This window comes from Crocodylus porosus, unplaced genomic scaffold, assembly GCF_001723895.1.
Source record: "Crocodylus porosus isolate Cpor-Errol unplaced genomic scaffold, CroPor_comp1, whole genome shotgun sequence".
Classification (NCBI taxonomy): domain Eukaryota; kingdom Metazoa; phylum Chordata; order Crocodylia; family Crocodylidae; genus Crocodylus; species Crocodylus porosus.
In genome coordinates, this window is record NW_017728943.1 from 114,570,256 (window position 1) to 114,591,539 (window position 21,284).

The 21,284-nt window shown below is 39.8% G+C and overlaps 1 protein-coding gene across 1 annotated transcript in view; it reads right to left on the minus strand.

Annotated features, from left to right (window-relative positions):
- ARID1B (AT-rich interaction domain 1B) overlaps positions 1-21,284 on the minus strand; it is a 447,671-nt gene that overhangs the window by 388,063 nt on the left and 38,324 nt on the right. The window contains exon 2 of the mRNA XM_019548627.1: positions 15,390-15,584. Coding sequence (XP_019404172.1) covers positions 15,390-15,584 — 195 coding nt within the window. The remainder of the gene's footprint in view (positions 1-15,389; positions 15,585-21,284) is intronic.

The window sequence follows — 21,284 nt, forward strand, 5'->3', positions numbered from 1 at the left end:
ATTACTCAAATTTGATCTTCCATGAATTTATGCAATTTAAACACTGGCTATATTAAATACAGTTGGAAAAGACTGTCTACTTTCCTAAAGTATTTGCCATATCTGCATAAAGTAGTTTTCAATTCAAAAAGGTCAAATTACTCTTTAAATGAATGCCAATTAAGTTAAAAGAAAAATCTAAGTGATTTTTTGGGGTGATATCTCTTATTGGACCAACTGCATTGCTGGAATACAATTAGACAAGCTTTCAAATGCAAGACATTTGAATCACAAGAATTCTTCTTTACACTGGGCGCATCTACACATGCAGTTGGCAATACACTCTGGAGCAGTTTGCACCAGAGTTAACTGTTCCTGTGTACAGCATCTTCACATGCATGTGTTACAGCAGGACTTTGAACTGAGGCAGAGCAGGCCCAGGCTGGCAACAGACTGGGGGGGGAGGGGGGGAGCTCAGCTCTGGCCTCCAAGTGGTGGCACTGGGACTGGCTGGGGCACAAGAGTGCTGAACATGTGGAGTTGTGCGACTAGGCCGCATGAAGAGGTCTGGCCCCATGCTTCCTGGGCTGACCAGGCACAATTTCTACTCACAGCCCAAGTCTACATGAGTGTTTGATCAGTTATTTACTCTGCCATAGTGCTGTCCTTGACAGTACTATCCTATGACAGAGTTAATTAGTTTACTTCATCCTAACACCAGTGCACATGTAGACTATGACACTTTGCTACCAAGCTAATTAGTCAAATTTGAGGTAAAGCGCATGTGTAGCTACACCCCGTGTCTTGCACTAGAAAGCTTGCCTAACTTTATTCCAGCCATGCAGTGAGTCCAATAAAAGATATCGCAACCCACAAAAAGCCTTGCTTCTTGCATAATTTCTAGATTATCACGGCTACATCATTCTAACTTACCAAGAGAAATGTAAGACAGTCAAAATACTGTACTGTATAAAGGACTTGATACTATAAGTTAACTCATAAGCAATATATCATTCACTCTTGTCTATCATCCTAAACATGTAAAAAAATAATAAAAATCTAAAATTATGGTTTGCTTAACTAAACATTTATAGGTACTGTATAGTATACCCTCCTAGGCCACAAAAAGGTGAACCAAATAAAGTATAAGGCTGTAGTTTTAAAACTTATGTTGAATTAGCAACATCAGCTACATTTAGGGCACTATGCTTGGTCTAGAAAATAAATCATTCTGTTTAATGTAGAGGTATTAGGTAAAAATGTATAAGAATCCAAGACTTTCCAAGTCACTAGTATTTAAGTTCCAGTGATATTTGGGCTCCTGTATATTTAAGTCACTTTGAGAAATGAAAGTGTCTCCTGAGTCACCTAGGGACTTTTAAAGATTTTACCCAACAGCTACAAGTTTTAAGTATTTTTATTTTATAAAATAAAAATAATAAAAAAGACAAAACTACTGAAATTTGGAAAGTACTTGTGCTTACTTTTTACAACAGGCAGCATAAGGCAATCAAACACAATAATGTTTGCACTACAGGCTTCAGCTGATCTCTTCTGTTGCCAGAATAAAGCACTGGACATATTCTGCTCTGGAATTCTCCATATTAAACCTCATGGGGCTGAGTCTGATCAGCAGCAATTAAGTGCAACTCAGTTGAACTCCACCAGGATGGGATTAGAACCAGGGGCTTTGCTTTGGGTGAAATCCTGACTCCATGGAAGTCAATGGCAAAACTCTCATTGTTTTGAAAGCTAGGATTTCACTTCTTATCTGAAGTTCAACTTTTAGCCGTGGGAAATACACTCCTATCATTTTAAAAGTTAAATACTGCCAACTCCCTTGCATCTACCAGATTAGTTCAGTTTATGGACAATTGATATGATCTGCTGATAAAATCTTATCAGCTATATGTAAAAATGTCAGAATGCCCATTGGGGACATAACAGTAAGCACAGCATTAAACGTATATATGTTGGCTGTGGATATAGTTACAATATTTTGACCACAAAAAAATTCTCTGATAAATACAATCAATCAGAGAGCTGCTACATGTCTAATATGAACATGTAACTGCAAATTATTCTTTACCTAAAACTTTAAAACCCTCTTGTACAGCCATTAACTTGCAGCTGTTAAACAGCACACCATGGCACGCTTCTCGTAAAACAGGACACTTATTTCATTTTGAATGTAAATGCCTCAAGTCGCCAAGTAAAATGAGCTGTTCATAACTAAATTATTTTCCTGCTTTACTCAGAAGACAGAAAACTGCCCTCTGTCCCTGACAATAATCAAAAACTAAGTTTACTAGCTAAACACTACTTCAAATGACAGCAACAACATCCTTGAGCCAAGAGAAAGTTATGCCTTGACACCACCTAAAAGAGCACCTGCAGCAAATGACCAACATAGGCATCTGTAGGAATTCTTCCCTCTTTCTGACATCACTTCCATGAGCACCAGTCTCAGTCAGGTCCATCAGCACAAACTGGATTATGTCTATCAAGATTTTCAAATTAAAGAACAATAACCAATTTATAATCAGCTACGCTTATTTTGCAAAACTTATTTATTATTCATTTTCTGCACAAAATGTCAAGTGCCGTTCACTTGGTGATCAATACAAAATTAGAATTTAACCAACATCTGTGAAGTAGTAAGTAGTAAGACAGAATCTGGCCTTATATCTCACTTCCAAGATAGCATTCTGCTACCCAACTGAAGGGGTTCTGCTTTCCTTGACACCACAGCAACTTTCTGCTTAGGTTACAGCTTTTTCTACAGTTTTAAAGAAATCATAGAACCCTCCAAAATGTTTCTATTTACCATAACAATACACTTCTGCTTCTTCAGGGATTTTCTTCAATAAACAAATGTCAGATGACCAGTGTGTTAAAATGAAGAGCTAAGCTACCATAAAGACCCCAATTTATGTCAAATTTGATTCTGTGATTATCTGTAATCTATGCTCACCTCCCTCCATAGAGTGAATAACATTCAATGGAAGGGATAATTCTAAAGGAGACAATACAACATAAAGGCTTATCCTGCCATGAGCTAAAGTAAGAGCCTTTTTTTTTCAATTTAGTCAATGAGGCTTAGCACCCGAGAGAAAGGAACAGACTAAATATTTTCCAACAGTCTGCATAACGGTTTTTAATGTTTCTCTAAATATAAAATACCATCTCTTTTACAAGACAAAAGACAACTCTGACTTTTTAAATCATTAACACATGAACACTGAAAGATCTTCTTTTAAAAGATAACCTGAAAAGAGAAACAAAATGGGGCTCTGGTCTTTTTCTTCCTTTATTTATGATGCATAAAAAGGAAGCCTTCAAGGTCTGCCCCCATACTAATAGGATTTTTTTTCCCCCAGCTTGTTATTTCATATACCATGTTTTCCCTAGGTAGATTATGCTGGATTGGTAGGATGACAGAAACATAATTCAAATGAAACCTTACTAGAAGGAGATATTTTTATTCTAACTGATGTCAATGGATATTAAGTATACTAGAAAAGTTGGGGGGAAAAGTAATCTTTTTAACAAGTCAACCACCCTCCTTTTACATAAAAGCTGAGAAAAGTTATAATCAATTATCAAGAACTCCACCAAGTCCTCCAACGAAAACATGAAATACCAGGTTTAACATTCCAAATATTTCCAAACTTCTGGCAAAAAATTTCCACCTTTTTGGGGGGTAACAAATATCTAGGCTTTATAAAAAGAGGATGCAAATCCCAATATTTCGCCCTTTCCAGGTCATTTAAGATTACAGACACCAGCCTTCCAAAATAGCTAAATCAGAATTCAGATTTTCTTCCTAGCTCCACACCTTCTCCCATCTACACTCCCACCAATATATCAACAACAAGCAATTTCAGAACAGGAACAATTGTAATCCATAATTTTATTGTAGTGTGAAGGCAACACACACACACAAACACAAGTGAAAGCTATGTGTGTAGCACTTGACTTGTTTTCCTTGTGTATATCCATTAGTTTCAAATTACTAGGTTGAAGCAAGTCATTATCCCTAACATCACCTCCTTGGCACACTTCAATCTTCTGGAATTAAGATTTCAGAAAGCAGCATACACATACCACCAGCCACCCAGCAGAAAATATGTTAGTATTTGATAGCTTTAAAATTCTACCTGCTGAGCCAACAGCCAATTGATTTCCTTGGCGTAAATTCGACATTTCCAATCTGGGACATTACCCAATATGAGCACTGAAAACTCCTTTCTAAATGAGGTAATCATATTGGTACTGCTATAGTTCTGGTTGACTTGCAGTTTCCAGTATAATAAACCCTTACTGTACATTCCCAGAGGTTTTATAACTTTCCTATACCTTTAAAAGTTACTTCAAGTTGAAACCTGTCATATGAGATCTCAAACCAGAAGGCAAGCTTCTCCTAATCAACCCCCAAAAAGTGCATGCACTCACACAAAATAAACAAACAAATAAGATCTGTCCCCAGATATTTGAATCTTGGTTTTAAAAGGTATAGACACCAAAGGTGCATTTCTGCACTATTGAGAATGTCAAGGGTTTACTCCCCATTCTAATTTTACAGTCTTTGGACATTTCAAAGAAAAGCTAGGGCTCCCAGGCTTCCAATAGACTCAGTGTAAGCAGGCTCAAGGAGGGGATCAGGGGTCCCTGCACAGTGTCAATTACAGGATCAGAACCAAAATTAGGAGTGAAGATATATTAAAGCTTTAAATGCCTAGTAAGCGTGTCTATTGTACAGATCCATGCAACTATTTCCTATTTACTATGCATCACAACGCAATCTTATTTACACAGTAAGATGTTGTTCCAGTCCATCAAGTACATAAGAATTTTTTAATACATCCTAAACAGCAATTATCCAACGATCAACAGATTAAACAGGCACACCACAGAATCAAAGGGACCACTGAATTCTCTCATATGTATATAAACTCAGGCTTTGCTAAAATTCTCTACCATCTTCTAAGAATTATTGTAGTCTGTCCCCTTCCCACTTTTTTTTAAGCTAAAGAAATCCAATTTCAGTATAAAGTACTATAGGCACCTCACATATGAAAAGTAATATTTGAGAAGTAAGGTACCATCACAGCCACAACTCTGTTTCCTAGAAAACTGCAAAATAAATATGGTCAAACAGATATTCGTGCATTAAAAAAAGAAAAAGGAAAGAAAAAATCTGAATAGACATGTTTATGTTGTTATTTTCATTTTAATTATTATTTTTAAAACATATTTCAATATTTTCCTGTAGTACTTGTAAAGCTAAGCACAAAGAAAAGTTAATTAGCAGTAACTGGCCTTCTTGTGAGATTTTGGGCACACATGCCTGATAGGGCTGCGTGATGCTTCGGTCCCTGATTTGATTCAGCAGAGATTCAGTGGCCGAATCTATGAATCCAAATTGAATTAGAGGACCCTTTAATCCCTCTGAATCAGTTCAGAGAGATTCGGAAAGATTTGGACATAGACACAGCTTTAAAAGTTTTTTCTAGATACCTCTAGGTAGTAGGGGCTTATGAGTACCTGCAATGCTGGGGTGCATGGAATGTCCCACAAGAGCACATGGGGGGTCCCCCAGCATGCTTGGCAGCAGACCTGGAAGTGGACCAGAAGCATGTCTGGTCCACTTCCGGGTCTGCTGGGAAGCGTGCAGGGGGGCTCCCCCACACCCTCCCCAGCTTGGTGACTGCTGCCTCCTGAGTTTGGAGGGGGAACCTGCGGCTGATTGCCGAGCCAGGAGCCCCCCCTGCGCACTCCCTGGCAGAGGACCAGAAGTGCTTCTGGTCCACTACCGAGCATGTGTAGGACCCCTGTACTCCTGTGGGATGCTCCATCTGCCCCAGAATCGCAGCAATCACAAGCTGTGCCTGCTACCTCAAGGTATGTAGAAAAAACTTTTAAAGCTGTGGCTCTGTCCAAATCACTGATACTCCGAATCATCATCAAATCTTCAAATTCAAATCAAATCAGGAACAGTGATCTGAATCAACAAATCGAATTACTGTCCCCAATTTGGGCTGAATCCAAATAGAATAACAGCCCATTTATGCCTGCTCCAGTGCATGCTAATGAGAACGCATCAATGCAGACTTAAAATTGAGTCTCCTGGAGTGTGCTAATTAACTTCAGCAGCTAGCACTACCCCCAGACAAACCATCTGTGGCTCTGTCCTGCTCCCTGGCTCAGTCCCACAGGCCCAGCCCCCAAACCTGCTCCACTCCCTCCATCATCATGGTGACCTCAATCTGCCCCCCCATGTCACCTATGCCCCTCCCCCCAATAGACTTATTGCTGCCTGGCTGTATTGGTGACGCATGCACACATGCATGAGGCGACCCTTGCACCCCACCTCTCCCAGCCCCAAGCAGCCTCTTGCAAGGGGAAACCCACAGTTTCTGCCATTTTTCCTTCTTTAAAGGAGAGAAACCACATTTTTCTCCTTTAAAAGGAGGAAATCAAAGTTTTTCCATGGCAAATGAAAAACCCTGGCCCCTGATTATCAGTACCAATTACAAAGAAAAGAAAAACAAAATAGAAGAAAAGAAAATTATGAAAAGGTGTCAAAATTCCTTTCCAATTATCTCCTATTTTATTAGCCATACTACAAGGAAAATATTTTCTATAAACATATTTGGTCTCATCTTCAACAAGTGCTCCTGAAGTGTGTGGGTGCTAAGCACCTCTGAATATCAGGCCACTTAATTTTACCTTCTTACCTTCTCTCTATAATTCTAGGAAATACGTAAAAAACAAGGTTTTATATAAAATACGAAACTGGCATCACATTTTGAAATTACAATATAATTTCTCTCATAAGTCCTGCCTAAGGAAGGATGAGCTCCCCAACATTTTATAGTTCTCTGGCTCACAAAATAAGGGCCTTACTACTGTGCATCACTGGAACCAGAAACAGAGAATCATGAAACTGAGGTTATAGAAAACATTATTTGATCTAAAGACATTACTTCCATATAATTTAAATAATGAAGTGCAATGAATTTAAGTAAATAAAGCCAGTTACTTAAGACCACAGACCATTAACGGAATAAACTGAATTAAAAACTTGCATATAAATGGATTTTAAATTCAAGTTTTGGATAACCATTCCTTTTCTGCTGGAGTTGCTACAATTTACTACAGGTACTGTTTTTAATTTACTACAGGTACCAAGTACTGTCCCATAAACAATCAGACCAGAACAGGAGGCTACATGCTTTATATCACAACACCTTCTCTAAAGAGAAATCTGGAGCACTGTCTCAAACATATTACCGCAAGGTAAAGGTGGACAGAGATTTACTGCACATCAGTTCACTGAAGGGTTAACTTCTGTGGATTAGTTCTTACTTATCACAGGGTAATAGCATACACACTGGAGACCACTGAGCAGCTGACATATTGTAAATCTTCAACCCTGCTTAGCTTGTGACAACTCACTTGTACATCCTGGATCTCTGAACTCAGGTTTTACCAAGTAAACAAAAACAGGAACATGGTATTTTCAAGCCATTCTAAAATGCTTGTAATTTCAAGTCTATCTAACTGCTCTATTAAAATTTACATATCTACATCATTGAGCTTTCCCTTCCTCCTCCCTCCAAAGCAGCATGGGTAAAGAAAGACAGGATCTTGGCACAGGTTTCAGAAGTCTTCATGCCCCTTTATTTGTAAAGTGCAAAAACAATTATAACGGCTAAAACTAACTGCCACGGCCCAAAATCTCTCTCCTGTGAATACAGTAAAAGTTATCCTGCATCCAAACCACTTGGAACACACGAGGCATCAGTGAGATCAAATGGATTCAGGAATACAGCATAGCTAGGGAAAAAAGGATGCTGCATTTGTTACTCATCTGTGGAGTTTTTTTAACCCAGGATTTTTTAATCTGACCACATTCCTCTTTAGGAGGCCTAGACATAGGGAGAAAAAGTTTTCCACGATATATGTATAATCCCATGGAAAAACTAGTAGGTAAAAAGATACAGAAGTCTCTCTCACATGGTACCAGTAGCAAAGGAAAAGATTCTTACAACAAGAATAAAGAGAATGAATGAAATAAACAAAATGCTAATTCTAGACAAAAAGATGCTTGAGAAGAAACAAGATAAATGAAGTTCCTGAGATAAGAGAGCCAGTTGAAAGAGTTTTGAAAAAGAATGGTCCTGATTGTCTATAGTGTCTATAATTCTTAACCAGGGTACTGTGCCACCTTGTGATGCCATAACATTCAATCCTTTTAAGGATGATGCAAAATGTAAGCACTGTCTAGTCTGTAAGCACCTACACAATTTACACTATAAACCCACACATTTCAAATAGGAACCCATAATGTCCAAATATTCTGGCCTGCTGTGGTCCAAGGTCTGCAAGAAAAGAACTACTCGATTATTTTTCTGTAGTGAAAAAAGAAAAAAACTAATGGCTGGCATTTTCCAAAGGGTGCCTGGAATCTATAAGGGCTGAGAACCACTTTTTTTTCCTTTCACCTTAAGTCCTGTTTTACAACTCGGCAAAGTATACTTTTAAAAATAAAACAGACCCCCTTTATTCAGTAGTTTTTTATACCCACTTTCCAGCAGTAAATAACTAATAAAAGTTCAAGACAGTAGAAAACTAGGTCCATGGAGAAATTTTGAAATAGACAGCAGTGTGCATATTCTGTAGCCAGTTTCTATTAACATATTTTAATCCAAAACTATTATTTAAGTCATTTAAATATAGGAGGTATTTAAAAACATGTTCCTCAATATGTTCTAAATTGTGGAATGCAGGTAGACAGCATTTCATGTGTTACAGTTTTTACATCTGTTTAATCCTTTGATGCCAATTCACTATTTGTGTATTTATAAAAAGATAACCTCAAAGAAGTGTCACTAAAAAGTTATACTGAGAGCTACATAAGAGAAAATGACTTATTTTGTAATTCCCCCACCATGAAATGAAAATCTAGCAATATTTTAAACTTCTATATCATAGCTTCTTATACAGAAAAAAACTTACCAAAGCAGTAAAAGTGTTTTAATTCCTAAGGGCAGTATTAATGGATATAAACATGAGTTGTGCCTACTTGACTGGATTCTAGACTAGTACCTACAACTACATCAAGGTCTGCCATTAAAACTACAGAAACCATGCAAAATATGCTTACCACCCTTCATTCAATGATTCAAAAGAGAATGCAGGGACAGGGCAATTTTACTGAACGAGGATTCCTGGCCCATATCTCTCAATCATGACCTTTGTAGATTCTTGGATAAGTAGCATAACCAACTCAAACAGCCAATATGGCTAAATATATATTAAAAAAAAAGAAATATGCTTTACCAGAAGCATCAGCACATTCATTCAACCCAGCTCCACAGCATCTGTATAGATTGGGCACTTCAGTGGAGCTTCATTCAATCAGCTATTAGCTAAAAGTGTCAAAAAGCCCCACTGTAACACCCAACCTATACAGATGTTGGGTAAGCCAGGTCCAATTAACTCAATGGCACCTCTGACCATGTGCTGGGCTTGGCGCAGAGGTATGCAGAGTTTAAAGTAAAGTGCTGTTTTTTTAAATCTGTAAGCAGCCTAATTTGATTATCCACTTTCTATTCTATTACAATGATTTGACCAAACCAATCTAAATGTATTAGATTCATACTGAACTTACTGGACAAGTTCCCTAAAAATGGACTAAAGCCTCAGTCCAAATGAGCAGTCTTCTGTGATTTTACCGCCAGTTTCCTAGCAGAATTTTAATGCAACAATTTGTGATGACCTCCTTTAGAAACACAGCTGTGGGTTAGAAACCAGAATCTTTAATGGTTAAGGGCTGGGGGAGGAAGAAATTTATTTTCATGCTATGTTTATTAATATTTTAACTTCCATTTAAGTTCTGGATGCCACCTGGGACACAGCCTTTCAATACAGGATCAACCAAGTTAGCAAGTAACACCAAAGCTTCCATGCGTTGTGTTTGGAATTCTATCCTTTGTGTATTTCAAGGTTTTTCCTCCCTGGTTAAGTAACTCAAACCACATTTCCTCTGAAATTGGGACAGTAATGTCATCAATCTAGATGTAATACCTCTTCCAAGTTTCCTTTAATTTCCTTCTACAGCATCCTTTAAAACATCATAGAATACATTCTCAATAGACACACAGTAATGTCTTAGGACAGGGATTTTCAACCTTTTTTAACAAGCGCACTCCTTCAGTCTCAGTTTCAGCTCATGTACCCCTTTATATTACAATTATTGGGGGGGCTGATTGTGTGTGCACATGTGTACACACACACCCCATCCACCCTCCCAGCAGATAAGACTGCAGGGGAGGAGAAAGGGCCGGGGGGGAGGAGGGGTGGGCAAATCAAGGCCCCTGCAGTGAGGGAGGGAGTGGGGCACAGACGGGGCAGAGGCTGGGGTGAATGAGGCCCTGGCCAGGTAGGGTTGGGTTGTGGGACAACTGGAGCCCAGGCAGCTCGTCAATGGGTGTGAGGAGGAGGGCTCCGTCCTCTGCATGGCCCCCAGCATAGGCCTGGGGGGCACATGCCCCCTGATCCGTTTGTGGGGTGAAGGCAGCTGCTGCTGTGCACTGGGCTTTGCGTGTCACTGCACCTGCTGCAGGAGCGATGCAATGTCATGTGTGTCCCACAGCCAGGTGAGCAGGGGGCATAGTGCAGCCCGGAGGCAGCAGGCATGTGGTGTCGCACCACTCCTGGGGCAGCTGTAGTGGTGCACAAAGCCCAGAATGCAGCTGCAACCACCTCCATCCTGCACATAGATCAGGGAGTACATGCCCCCCGGGCATCCACCAGGGTGCGCACAGCAGCAGGAGCCTGCACGTACTCCCTACAACCTTTTTAAGTACCCCTAGGAGTATGTATGCCCCTGGTTAACAACCACTGTCTTAGGATTCCCATCAAGCGCTGAAAGTCACAGATAAGGCTAATGACATCACTCCTTTTGCTCTCCTATATCAAAACTACATGAAGCTCAGAGCAGTTGCAAAAGAATTTTTTATTTTGCCATTTTATTAGACCTCTTCCTCCCTCAACAATGGTGCTTAAGACCTCTGAAGTTTAAGATGACTGCACTTGCATGTCTTTTTACTTTCTATCTGTTGTCTGAACAGAGAACAAAGCCTCCTTTCCTTATCATACTTTTTTGTTACATCTTTGGATTGGATCTTCATCAGCATGGATGAAGATGCTATTTTCTTTTAAAAAGTAAAAATAATTTCATTTAATTAGAAAACTTATTTACCTGAATTTGCCTGATCAGTCATTTCCATTCATGTTAACTGACTGTTTCAATTCTTTCCTTATTTCCTTTATTTCTTCATTTATCATGTCCAGCACCAGACCTGAAAGCTAAAATCTGTCAGTGCAGACAGCTCTAACCCAAAGCTACAGGACCCTGTAGCTAAAATTGATTCAGGATTCATACAGAAGTAGGGCGGAAAGGGACTTCCATAGGTCATGTACTCCCAACACCCCCTGCCTGAGGCAGGATCATCACTATCCAAACCGTCCTCTAAAAATCCATTGTCTAATCTCTTAGCAAAACTAGACAATCAACCCTGATGCAAAATAAGACATAATACCCTAACCTGCCACAGATAAAACAGGGCGACCATGACAGCCCACATTTTGCTGTTGTAAATGTTGTTAACATATACTCAGGAGAGTCCAGGAAAAGAACTATGCCCCCCTACAATGGAGAAAGGGAAACCCCCCCACAGTCCACACTAATCTGACCATGAGGTAAAATTCCCTCCTGACCCCAAATGTGGTGAACGACCTGCCCTGAGCAAAAGGGCAAGACCCTCTAGCCAGAAACCTCCAGGTTTAAGTATCAGCAGGAGCACTGACATGCCCCAGTCCCAGCCCCAAGCTTGGCCACCCACCAACCAATGCCTCCAAGAAAGACTTAGGAGAAAAAAAACTTTGACACAGGTGGTGGGGAGGACAGGGAGACAAGAGTTCCTTCCCAGCCCAATGCACTAAACAAGCAAAGCCCAGACACATGGCAAATACCCACAGGACAACACAGGCACAGCCATGCATAGGCCATCCTCATCCAGTGGCTGTTTGACTTCTTCCTGAATACCTCCAGTGAAGGAGAGTCCACAACTTCCCTAGTTTATTCCACTGCCTCACTGTTGTCACAATTAAGAAGTTTTTCCCCAATATCCAATCTAAACCTATTCTGCAGCAACTTCAAGCCTACACTCTGCAATAAAGAGAAAAGGTGCTTTTCTTCTTCGTTATGGCAGCCCTTCAAGTATTCGAAAACTGTTATCAGCTCCTCTTCTCAAGCTTGTTTTCCATAAGCTATGCCTAGCTTCTTAAGCATTTCCTTGTATGACTTGCCCTCCAAGACATTTTTGTCACCTGCCTCTGGACCCTCTCAAGTCTTCCACATCCTTTTTTTAATATATGGAACCCAAAATTGAACACCATACTCTAGATGAGGCCTACCCAGTGCTGAGTATAGAGATTCTGTGATGCTTCTATTGATTCATTCCAAAAGCATATTCACCTTTTGTGCGGCTGCATCACACTACAGACTTTTACTGAGTCTATGATCTACCAAGACTCCCAGATCCCCATCTGCAGTGCTGCCACCTAGCCAGGGCTTATCCATTTTGTATTTGTATCTTTATTTTTCCTGACGTGTAGCACCTTGCATTTGTCAGCACTGAACTTCATCCTGTTAGCTTCAGCTCAGCTTTCCGTTCTGTCAATATCCTTCTGAATTGTGCTCCCATCCTCTGTGTTCAAAATCCTTCTTGGTCTCATGTCGTCTGCAAACTTGCTCAAGAAGCTCTCAATGCCAGCATCCAAACTGTTAACTAACACATTGAACAACACTGGGCCCAAGACACCCCTGTGGAATTCCACTCAAAACCTCCTGGCATTCTGACATGGATCCGTTTATAATTACGTTTGCTTGTGGCTATTGAGCCAGTTGTTCATCCACCTTACGGTATTCTATAAATTTCCCCAATCTGTTTATGAGGTCATGTGGGACCTTGTCAAAAACCTTGCTGAAGTCTGGATATGCTGTATCCACTGCATTCCCTTCATCAACCCCAGTAGTTACTTTATCAAAGAAGTCAATTACAATTTCAATGACTTCTTCCTTCAAAACTCAGAAGTGTTTAGAGTTTTGGAGAATTCTACTCCTCTCATTTCACGGAATGGAGACTCCTAAATGACATTTGTATACAGATAGTATGCCAGAGAAAAAAACAGCTTCTACCACATTTCTTTATCCACTTTTCTTGAATTCTATCCAGGATTTATTCTAACATTTAAAAACGCAAAATAAAGCTGATTTCCCAAGGAAGCAATTTCTCCCTTCCCTATCTCCAAAGTATAGTACTGTCCACTCTCAAATTAGACCTGCCCAAAGCTGCAAATTGACAAGATTTGAATCAGTATAATTCATATGTTTAAGGTTGTATATCTCATCCCATCAAGTTTTCAGGAGTGCTGTATAATTCTTAGGACATCATTTTCTGGGTGCCCGATTTGAGATACCATAAAAAGCTGCCATTTAAAACACTGAATAACTGCTCTCTGAAACTGCTGATCTTATAAAGTAATATTTAAAAAGCATACACATGCTATGCAACTAATTTTAAACAAGCATTACTGGCCTTCTCTTATTTAATATTCATGTCACTGGAGTAAAATTCCAGCCAGGAATCAAACTGTGGTATCCTGAGCCAAAGACAACTTACCACTCAGCTGGTAAGTTGGCAATTCAATTTACAAACCTGCATTCCTGCATTTTAATCCTTTGTAGAAAGGTGGTAATATATGAGCAATATGTAAAGTACTGGATTCAGACCATTAGAGGTTCACAAACCAAACACATGAAGCTTTGGAGGCTGTCCAAAACAAGATTGTGCCTAGGTGGTGATGTCCGTTCAATAAAAATTCAATGTCATAATTACCCTCTCACTTTTTCCCTGAAGAGCATTAGTAATCATAACTGTAATGTTACTCAACCAATTATATTAATGCCATGAGAAGACAGATAGGGCCAGCAGCCAATCACTGTGCCAGGTCACTGCTTGCTGACGGATAATTTACAATTATCAAGCAATTAGCAAATGAAGTGAAAAATTCAACACATATCTATATAACATAGGAATAATTCTTTTAAAAATAAAAAATGTGTTTTAATAACTTTACTTTGGCTGTAGCTACACAGAGAATGGAAGGTTCCTTGTTCTGCCTTCCTGTCTGATAATAACTGTGCACCATTTACTAAACTGGCAAAATGCCTTTGCTATATTAAGCTGGCAACAAAGTATGTTGTTTGCTGCCTTTAAACCAAATCACATCTTCAAAACAAGTAGACATCTACTTAAAAAATAAATCTAATGAAAAAAATGATAAAATGTTACAACTCATCAGAAGACTGCATCTGAAATCATGAACTAATTCATAAAAAGCATTTTTTTCTGACAGACCATTATTTTCTATCCTTGTCTACATTTAAAAAACCATACTCAGCAAATTATTTGCAACTAGCTAACCTCAAGTAGAGAAAATACCCCATTTTCCATTTGTTATAAAAAAGTCCTGTGTTTACAGTGAAGTATAGAAGTCTCTCAGTCTGTACTAGCAAACCTAGCAAACACAATCTAGCAGAAATCTGCCAACACACTTTCTGGATAACCTTCATCTATTTTCCCCTTCAGAAAACAATCACTACATCTTCTCTAATATGTGCTGTGAATGTGGGTAATTAACCCTCTTAAAAAGGGTATGAAAAGGTCACCATCAAAACTGAAATCCAACTAAGGGAGAGAGTTACATTTATATGTCCTCTAATATCAAGTCAAAGATTTTTTTTGTAAAGAAAGACAGAAAGAGAAAAAGAATAAATACACAGAAAGCTCTGCAAAAAACAACAACAAAAACCACACACACAACTCTGATGCACAGACATGACAGGCTCTTGCACAATAGACAATATTGGTCTCATGTCAGTAAACTGGTGCTGTACTAGCTTATGTTCAGAGTTTTTCTTCTTGCAGATGAAGAAACACATTCAGTGTAGGAAAAGAAAAGGTGTGTATTTACGTGGACAAAAAATATCCAGAAAAAGACAGTGATGTCAACCAAAGAGAAACTTCAGTGGTGTTCCTCTCTTTAAAGTGCAGTCAACAGCATATTACTTAGTTTAGAGTTGAAATCTAATTTGAGTAAACAAATTTGGGCCATGAATATATAGATTTGTTTTTAAAATATCCCTTTACTTTCATTCTGAAAGAGGAAATTTGTTCTGACAATTTTCTTGTAGCCTGTACATTAACCAGAATGGCAGAGGAGGAGAGGAAAAGACGGGAAACCAAAGCAACACAGAAAAATCCTCTACATACCTGTTGCTGTGGATACTGCATTCCACCCATGGCTGCTGGGGTCCGTCCCTGCATTGCCATTGGATATCGCTGCGGACCTGGAGGGCCGTATGACTGCCCCGGGTATGGACTGCTTTGCTGTGTCTGAGAATGAGGGTTATTGCCCATTCCATATAACTGAGGTCTCTTCATTACCATGGGATCCATTGGGCTGCCCTGTTATTAAAACACAAGCAAACAACAGTTTTAAACATGCTGATGGAAGAAGTTATAAGAGCCATACATATTAAGGGCGGATTATATCTGCAATCATTCAGTAAAAACAACCCTTTTTTTTGAACACACAGAACAATGAGTCCACATATAAAATACAGTGAAACATAAGGGCTGTAAAAACAGAATATTCCAATTCTCACATTAACTGGAAAAGAGTTTGGAGGAAAAAGCCTATGGAGGACTGCAATAAAAGATATGAAACGCTTGGTGCAAATAAAGAGGGAGAAAAATGGCATCTAAATTTCTTTTATCTACATAAGCAACCTAAGTCTGATAATGATTTGAAAATCTAAACTTACAAAAAAATTAACTACGCTATAATCAACAACTCTAACTTTAAAAAAGTATTTTTTCCAGCTAAATGACTTTATGTAAGTATAAATATATAAGTCCTGTGCAAACCTTTTAACCTGAAGAAAGTGGCTAGCTTTTTAATTAAAAGGAATATAGAAACGGGGAAAAAGATGCCAAATGTTATCAAGTATGAGACGTTGCATTTCAGAGCACTTCCACTGAAATCATGTGCATTAACAAGCTTCCAGATCATAAGGCAAGTCATAAGCTACATTTCACATGCAAGCTTATTTGCTTCCCTGACAGATCTCAGGAAATCTAGTACTGGAATGTCTTAGGGTTTTTTATTAATTTTTTTGGCACCTCAAAACTTCCTAACTGGTTTCAACCACTATGCGACATACCACCTTCATCTTTTACAGCTAAGGACCTACTAAATCAGATCAATATAATACACTGATGAGTAGGGCTCTGTTAGCACCTGTTCAATTATTTTTCCTTCTAATGTGCATGTGCAGGAACACAAGTACACATTAATGTTATGCTTAAAAGTTGGGGGTGGGAACCCACCACAGTATTATCTTAACTACCATATTTACATGCATACACCCCTTTCCCAAAAAACTGCCATCCAAAACTGGGGTGGAAGTTTTAAGCAAGAAAGGTAATTTCTGTGCCAGAATGTAGGCACAGGGACTCTAGAACAGCTGCCAGGGGCTGTGCTCCCTTCCCCATCCCATGCAGGAGGGATGGCATTCATTCCTCATCATCTCACCCTCTGCCTGCAGCTTTTGACAGAGCAGCCAATTCAGCGGCAGCTGTGATAGGGTTATATCTCTAGCTGTGCAGCTGCAAGGAAAGGGTGAGTGGTTCTGAGAAGTGGACTCTGGCACTCCTGCATGTAGCTGGGAGCATTCAGCCATGGTGAGCCCATGCTCCAACAGGGAAGGCTCTGTAATAATCTCTTTCTTTTTCTTCATTCTGCCTTCCCAAAACAAGGTGTGTTTTATTTGGGGGCATACAGCATGTGGAAAAAATAGAAAAAGCAGAGTTTTCTTGGAATTTGAAAATTAGAAAAAGGAAAAACCATTACTTGATCCCAATTCTTTTCCCTCCAAGTAAAAGACAGTTCTTCTAAAGTTTTGCCAGTCTATATTTTTGAAACGTCCTATATCTTTCATTACTCCATTTTACATATTACTGTCTGCCCTAATAGAGAGTTCTGCCACTGTCTTTCCATGGACGTCTATTTTTCCTGATTTCTCCTGTGATTTATGTTCTTGCAATACACATACATTTTTTCTCCTTCTTTACACCCTTCAAATTTCTGTAGAGCAGATGCTTCCCACTCGGCAATATATTTATAGTCAGAAGGTACTAAATGAAGCATTTTATGTAGGATCATCTCACAGCTATGTGTGTACATGGGAAGTACTACCTCCTTGGACATGACATCTCTATTCATTTCAAAAAGCACACTGGCATTTTTTGCTACCATATTAAATTGCAAGCTCTTCACTAATTATTAATTCACTATTACTCCCAAGCTGCTTTCACCAAATTTCTCCTTTGATTTTAATATTGGATATTTTAAATTATTTTTGCTACATTATTACTCTGTATCTTTTCTCACTGCATGTCACCGAGTAGTGCACCTTTTCTTCTCTTTAAGCCAGAAATTATTTTCATATTCTCATAATGTTTGCAACACTTCCCAACTTAGCATTTTCTGTGATTTCCTCCTCCTAAATCATTACTCTACATCAACTAGACTTAACATTCCTGTAGTTTATTTCATTACAGTATTTCCTAACTCAAAACATTTTTATCATGATCCTCTTTTCTAATAGAATGCCATTTTTGTGTTTAAACCCATGAGACAGCATTCATATCTAAATTCATTTCAATTGCTAGTAAATTTCAAGTTTAACATTTTCTGCTACATAGTATCAAATACATTCTACAGTTCAAGTCACCTGACACTTTCAAAAAGATAGGCTATTTTTAGTAGCATATAACTTTGCCAAACTAACCATTTGGTCCAAGTTTTTTCAAGGTAGGTATCAGCTTGAGGTATCTGTATGACACTTGAAATGTGGGCAAGAGCAATTCAGCCATCTCTCAGAACAAGGTCAGAGAAAAAGATTTTTTTTTTATGTTCACGTTAAAAATGCCTAAAATCACTTTGCTGAGTAGCACTCCATGATTTGAAGCTGGGAAATTAGGTTGACAGGGTACTATGTGGGAAACATAGGGATGGGCTGGAAAGGATGAAGACAGAGACTCAACCAAACAGAAAGACACTGGTGAATGACTGAATGGGAAGGCAGCTGGGGACAAGAGGCTGGGGAGGAGGTAGACAAGAAAGGCTGGAGAAGATGGCTTTGGGTTTCTTTTGGAAGAAGTGAATGTCCCCGCTCATGAAAGAACATTTCCTTCTGCAAGAGAATTTGAAACTTCCAAGTCCCCCGCAGTCTTCTGCAGTTGGGAAGGGGCTGTGCAACTTAATGGCAAAATGTGCATAGCAACACCATTCACTGACTGGTCCATTTAGAGGAGAACAACCTACGAAAACTATCACTTAATACCCTTAAGAAAAACTACATATGTCTGCCCAGTAGAGCTGGAAGTTCCAAACCTGGCGATAAATCAACTGGGTGTCAATGGGCTCCTCTACACATGCAGGGAGGCTGTTCCAATGCACCATAATTACAGCACATCAGAGCAGACTCGATTAATTGAGTCTGCTAGAGAATGGTAATTACTGTGCTCCAGCAGACTACAGCGTCACACGTATCAGTGTCCCTGCACTGAAAAACAAACAACTAAAGCTTGTTTGATGAGGTTTATTTCAAAGCACCCCACGCCGTTTTTCAGGACGGGGTGCTGATAGACGTCACGCTCCAGGCGCTTTTAATTACCACGGCTCTTGGAGCTGCAATAATTAAAGTGCCCCCCCACACACACACTCCACCCCCCCAAAGCACATCTATAAAAACCCAAGGAGTCCACAAAAGATACTTCCCTGCTTACATTATTAAAGCTATTAAGTTTTATCACCCACACCAAGAAATGAAGAATGTTAAGATTACAAAATCACCTTTCAAAAGCTGGAGTTCCCAGAATTTAGTTTACCTGTGGAACTTTGATTCAGCCCCCTTAAGAATGTCTTCTGATAGTCTCTCATACCATTTTTTTCATAGGACCTTGGCCTAAATTCAGTTCAGAGGATAAACCTTCTCTGGGGATTGAGGGTCACACAATAAAAAGTTTCCAAAAGTCACCAACAGCATGGTATTCCTTTTCTGGATGCCTGACGTGAAACCCTGGGGGTTTGATTTGCCACGGTGTTGAGTGCTCACAGCTCCAACTGAACTTAACGGGAACTGCTTAGGACATAAAGAGTGGCATAACAAACACCAAGTGTTCGGTAAAATCAGGCAACAGACACCTCAACCTGGACATCCAAAATTACTGCATACATTTTATCTTAGCTTCTGTATGCCAGAGTTAGCTATATGCAAAGTAGGAATAATACCCGTTCTGTCTCAGGGGGCGTTCCAAAAATTAGTCATTGATGCACTTGAATAACAATGTCAAACATCACAGAAAATCCAATGAAGAAATTATTCAAACTTGCTCTAAAGAAGGAATTACTAATGTGCAGTAAACAAGGCTTCAGGCCATATATTCAATGACAAGTACAAAATGAAACACAAAAATACAACTCAGCAAGTACCTTCCATCCTATATACTTGAATGCATTAGTGAGGCGGAAATAATAACGCATGCAACTGAAGACCACACCATAATATATATATACACCTGACTGCAATTACTGCAAGGTCAGCAATTAGCAACCTCCTGCAAGGGCCATCAGCACACCAAGTCCAGTTGGTGAAAATGGAGGGGAGGTCATCATCACCAGTCACTCCTCAGTTCTGGAACTCCCTCCACTTGAGGCCCTCCAGAGGTCAAACCTGGGCATCTTTTAGAAGCAATATGTGATGGCAGGGGCCACGCACAGTCCTCCAGTACTCTGGAAACCCCACCTGACCCCGAACAGGCTGGGCAGAGAGCCCAGAAAAAGAGAGAAAACTTACTGGCAGGGAGTGCTGGAGCTGGAGCAATGTAAGGCACTGCCATGCTGGTTAATTAGCTCCCTGTCAATCAATATAGGTGGCAGTCAGCTGATGATGTCAGACACAGGCAGCACTGCGGGGGATTTAAAAAGCACAACAGTGCTGCAGGAGAGGGAGAGGGAGAGGAGACTGCCTCCAAGCTGACTGAGGCCAGGGCAGTCAAGGTCTCAGCGCACTGAGGCAGCAGAGCTCTCGGACCACAGGGGTCTGGTTAGGACAGGGCAGGAAAACCCCAACAAGTAAGGGCAGTTACAAACGCTCCAGCGCTGCTCAGGGGCCATCTAGAGATAATATTATAGCCCATTCAGTGAAAACATTCCTCCAGAGAGGATGCTTCTTTTCCTTCCTTATTTTTTTGGTATTGGATTTGTGTTCTTGAGGAGACCCGTAGAATCCAAGGGTCCCTGGCTCTGAGACCTGGGGCCAGCTCAAGATATAACACTTTGAGAGCAAGGTATAGGCAAGGGACTGGAGAAAATCCATGCTAACGTAGATGTATGCTGGTTGAACCCCACCGAGATGTGGTACCCATTGCTGACCACTGACAAGAGCGAAGAAGACCAAAACAGCTGTGGAAAGATCGCATCTCAACATCAACAGTTGGCGTGTGGACCGGGTGTTGGGGAAGCAAAGCCCCAACATCAACCACTGCCAAACCATGAATACCCTAAGTGGAAGCATATGCAAAGCACTGGACACTTCCCTAGAATTTCCAATAACATCAAGATGTGGCAGGAGAGTTGGGGAAAGGGCCCTGTATTGGGTACTCTCAGGACTGGTCATCTATCAAGCAGAAACATGACACAGTGAAAGACTTTCCTATTTGGGCAGGCATTTAGCAAACAAAATTAAATTGCAATATTGTTTGGGGGGCACTGTTTTTACAGGAATATTCTAGTTCCCTTTTAATTTTTGTTCTCATATCACTCCTGCTTTATAAGTTATTCCATCCTCTTACTGTGAACTACCCTGAGCTTTTATCAGGAAGGATGGCATGTAAGTTGAATAAAAAACAAACTAGCTTTCCTAAATAAGTATTTGAATCTGCAAAGATATTATTCACTGACATAGGATTTTTAATATAAATAAAAAGTTTGTTATGCAATTTAAAAAAAAGTTTCATAGTTTCGTAGTTTCTAGGGTCGGAAGGGACCTGAGTAGATCATCTAGTCCGACCCCCTGCCATGGCAGGAAAGAATACTGG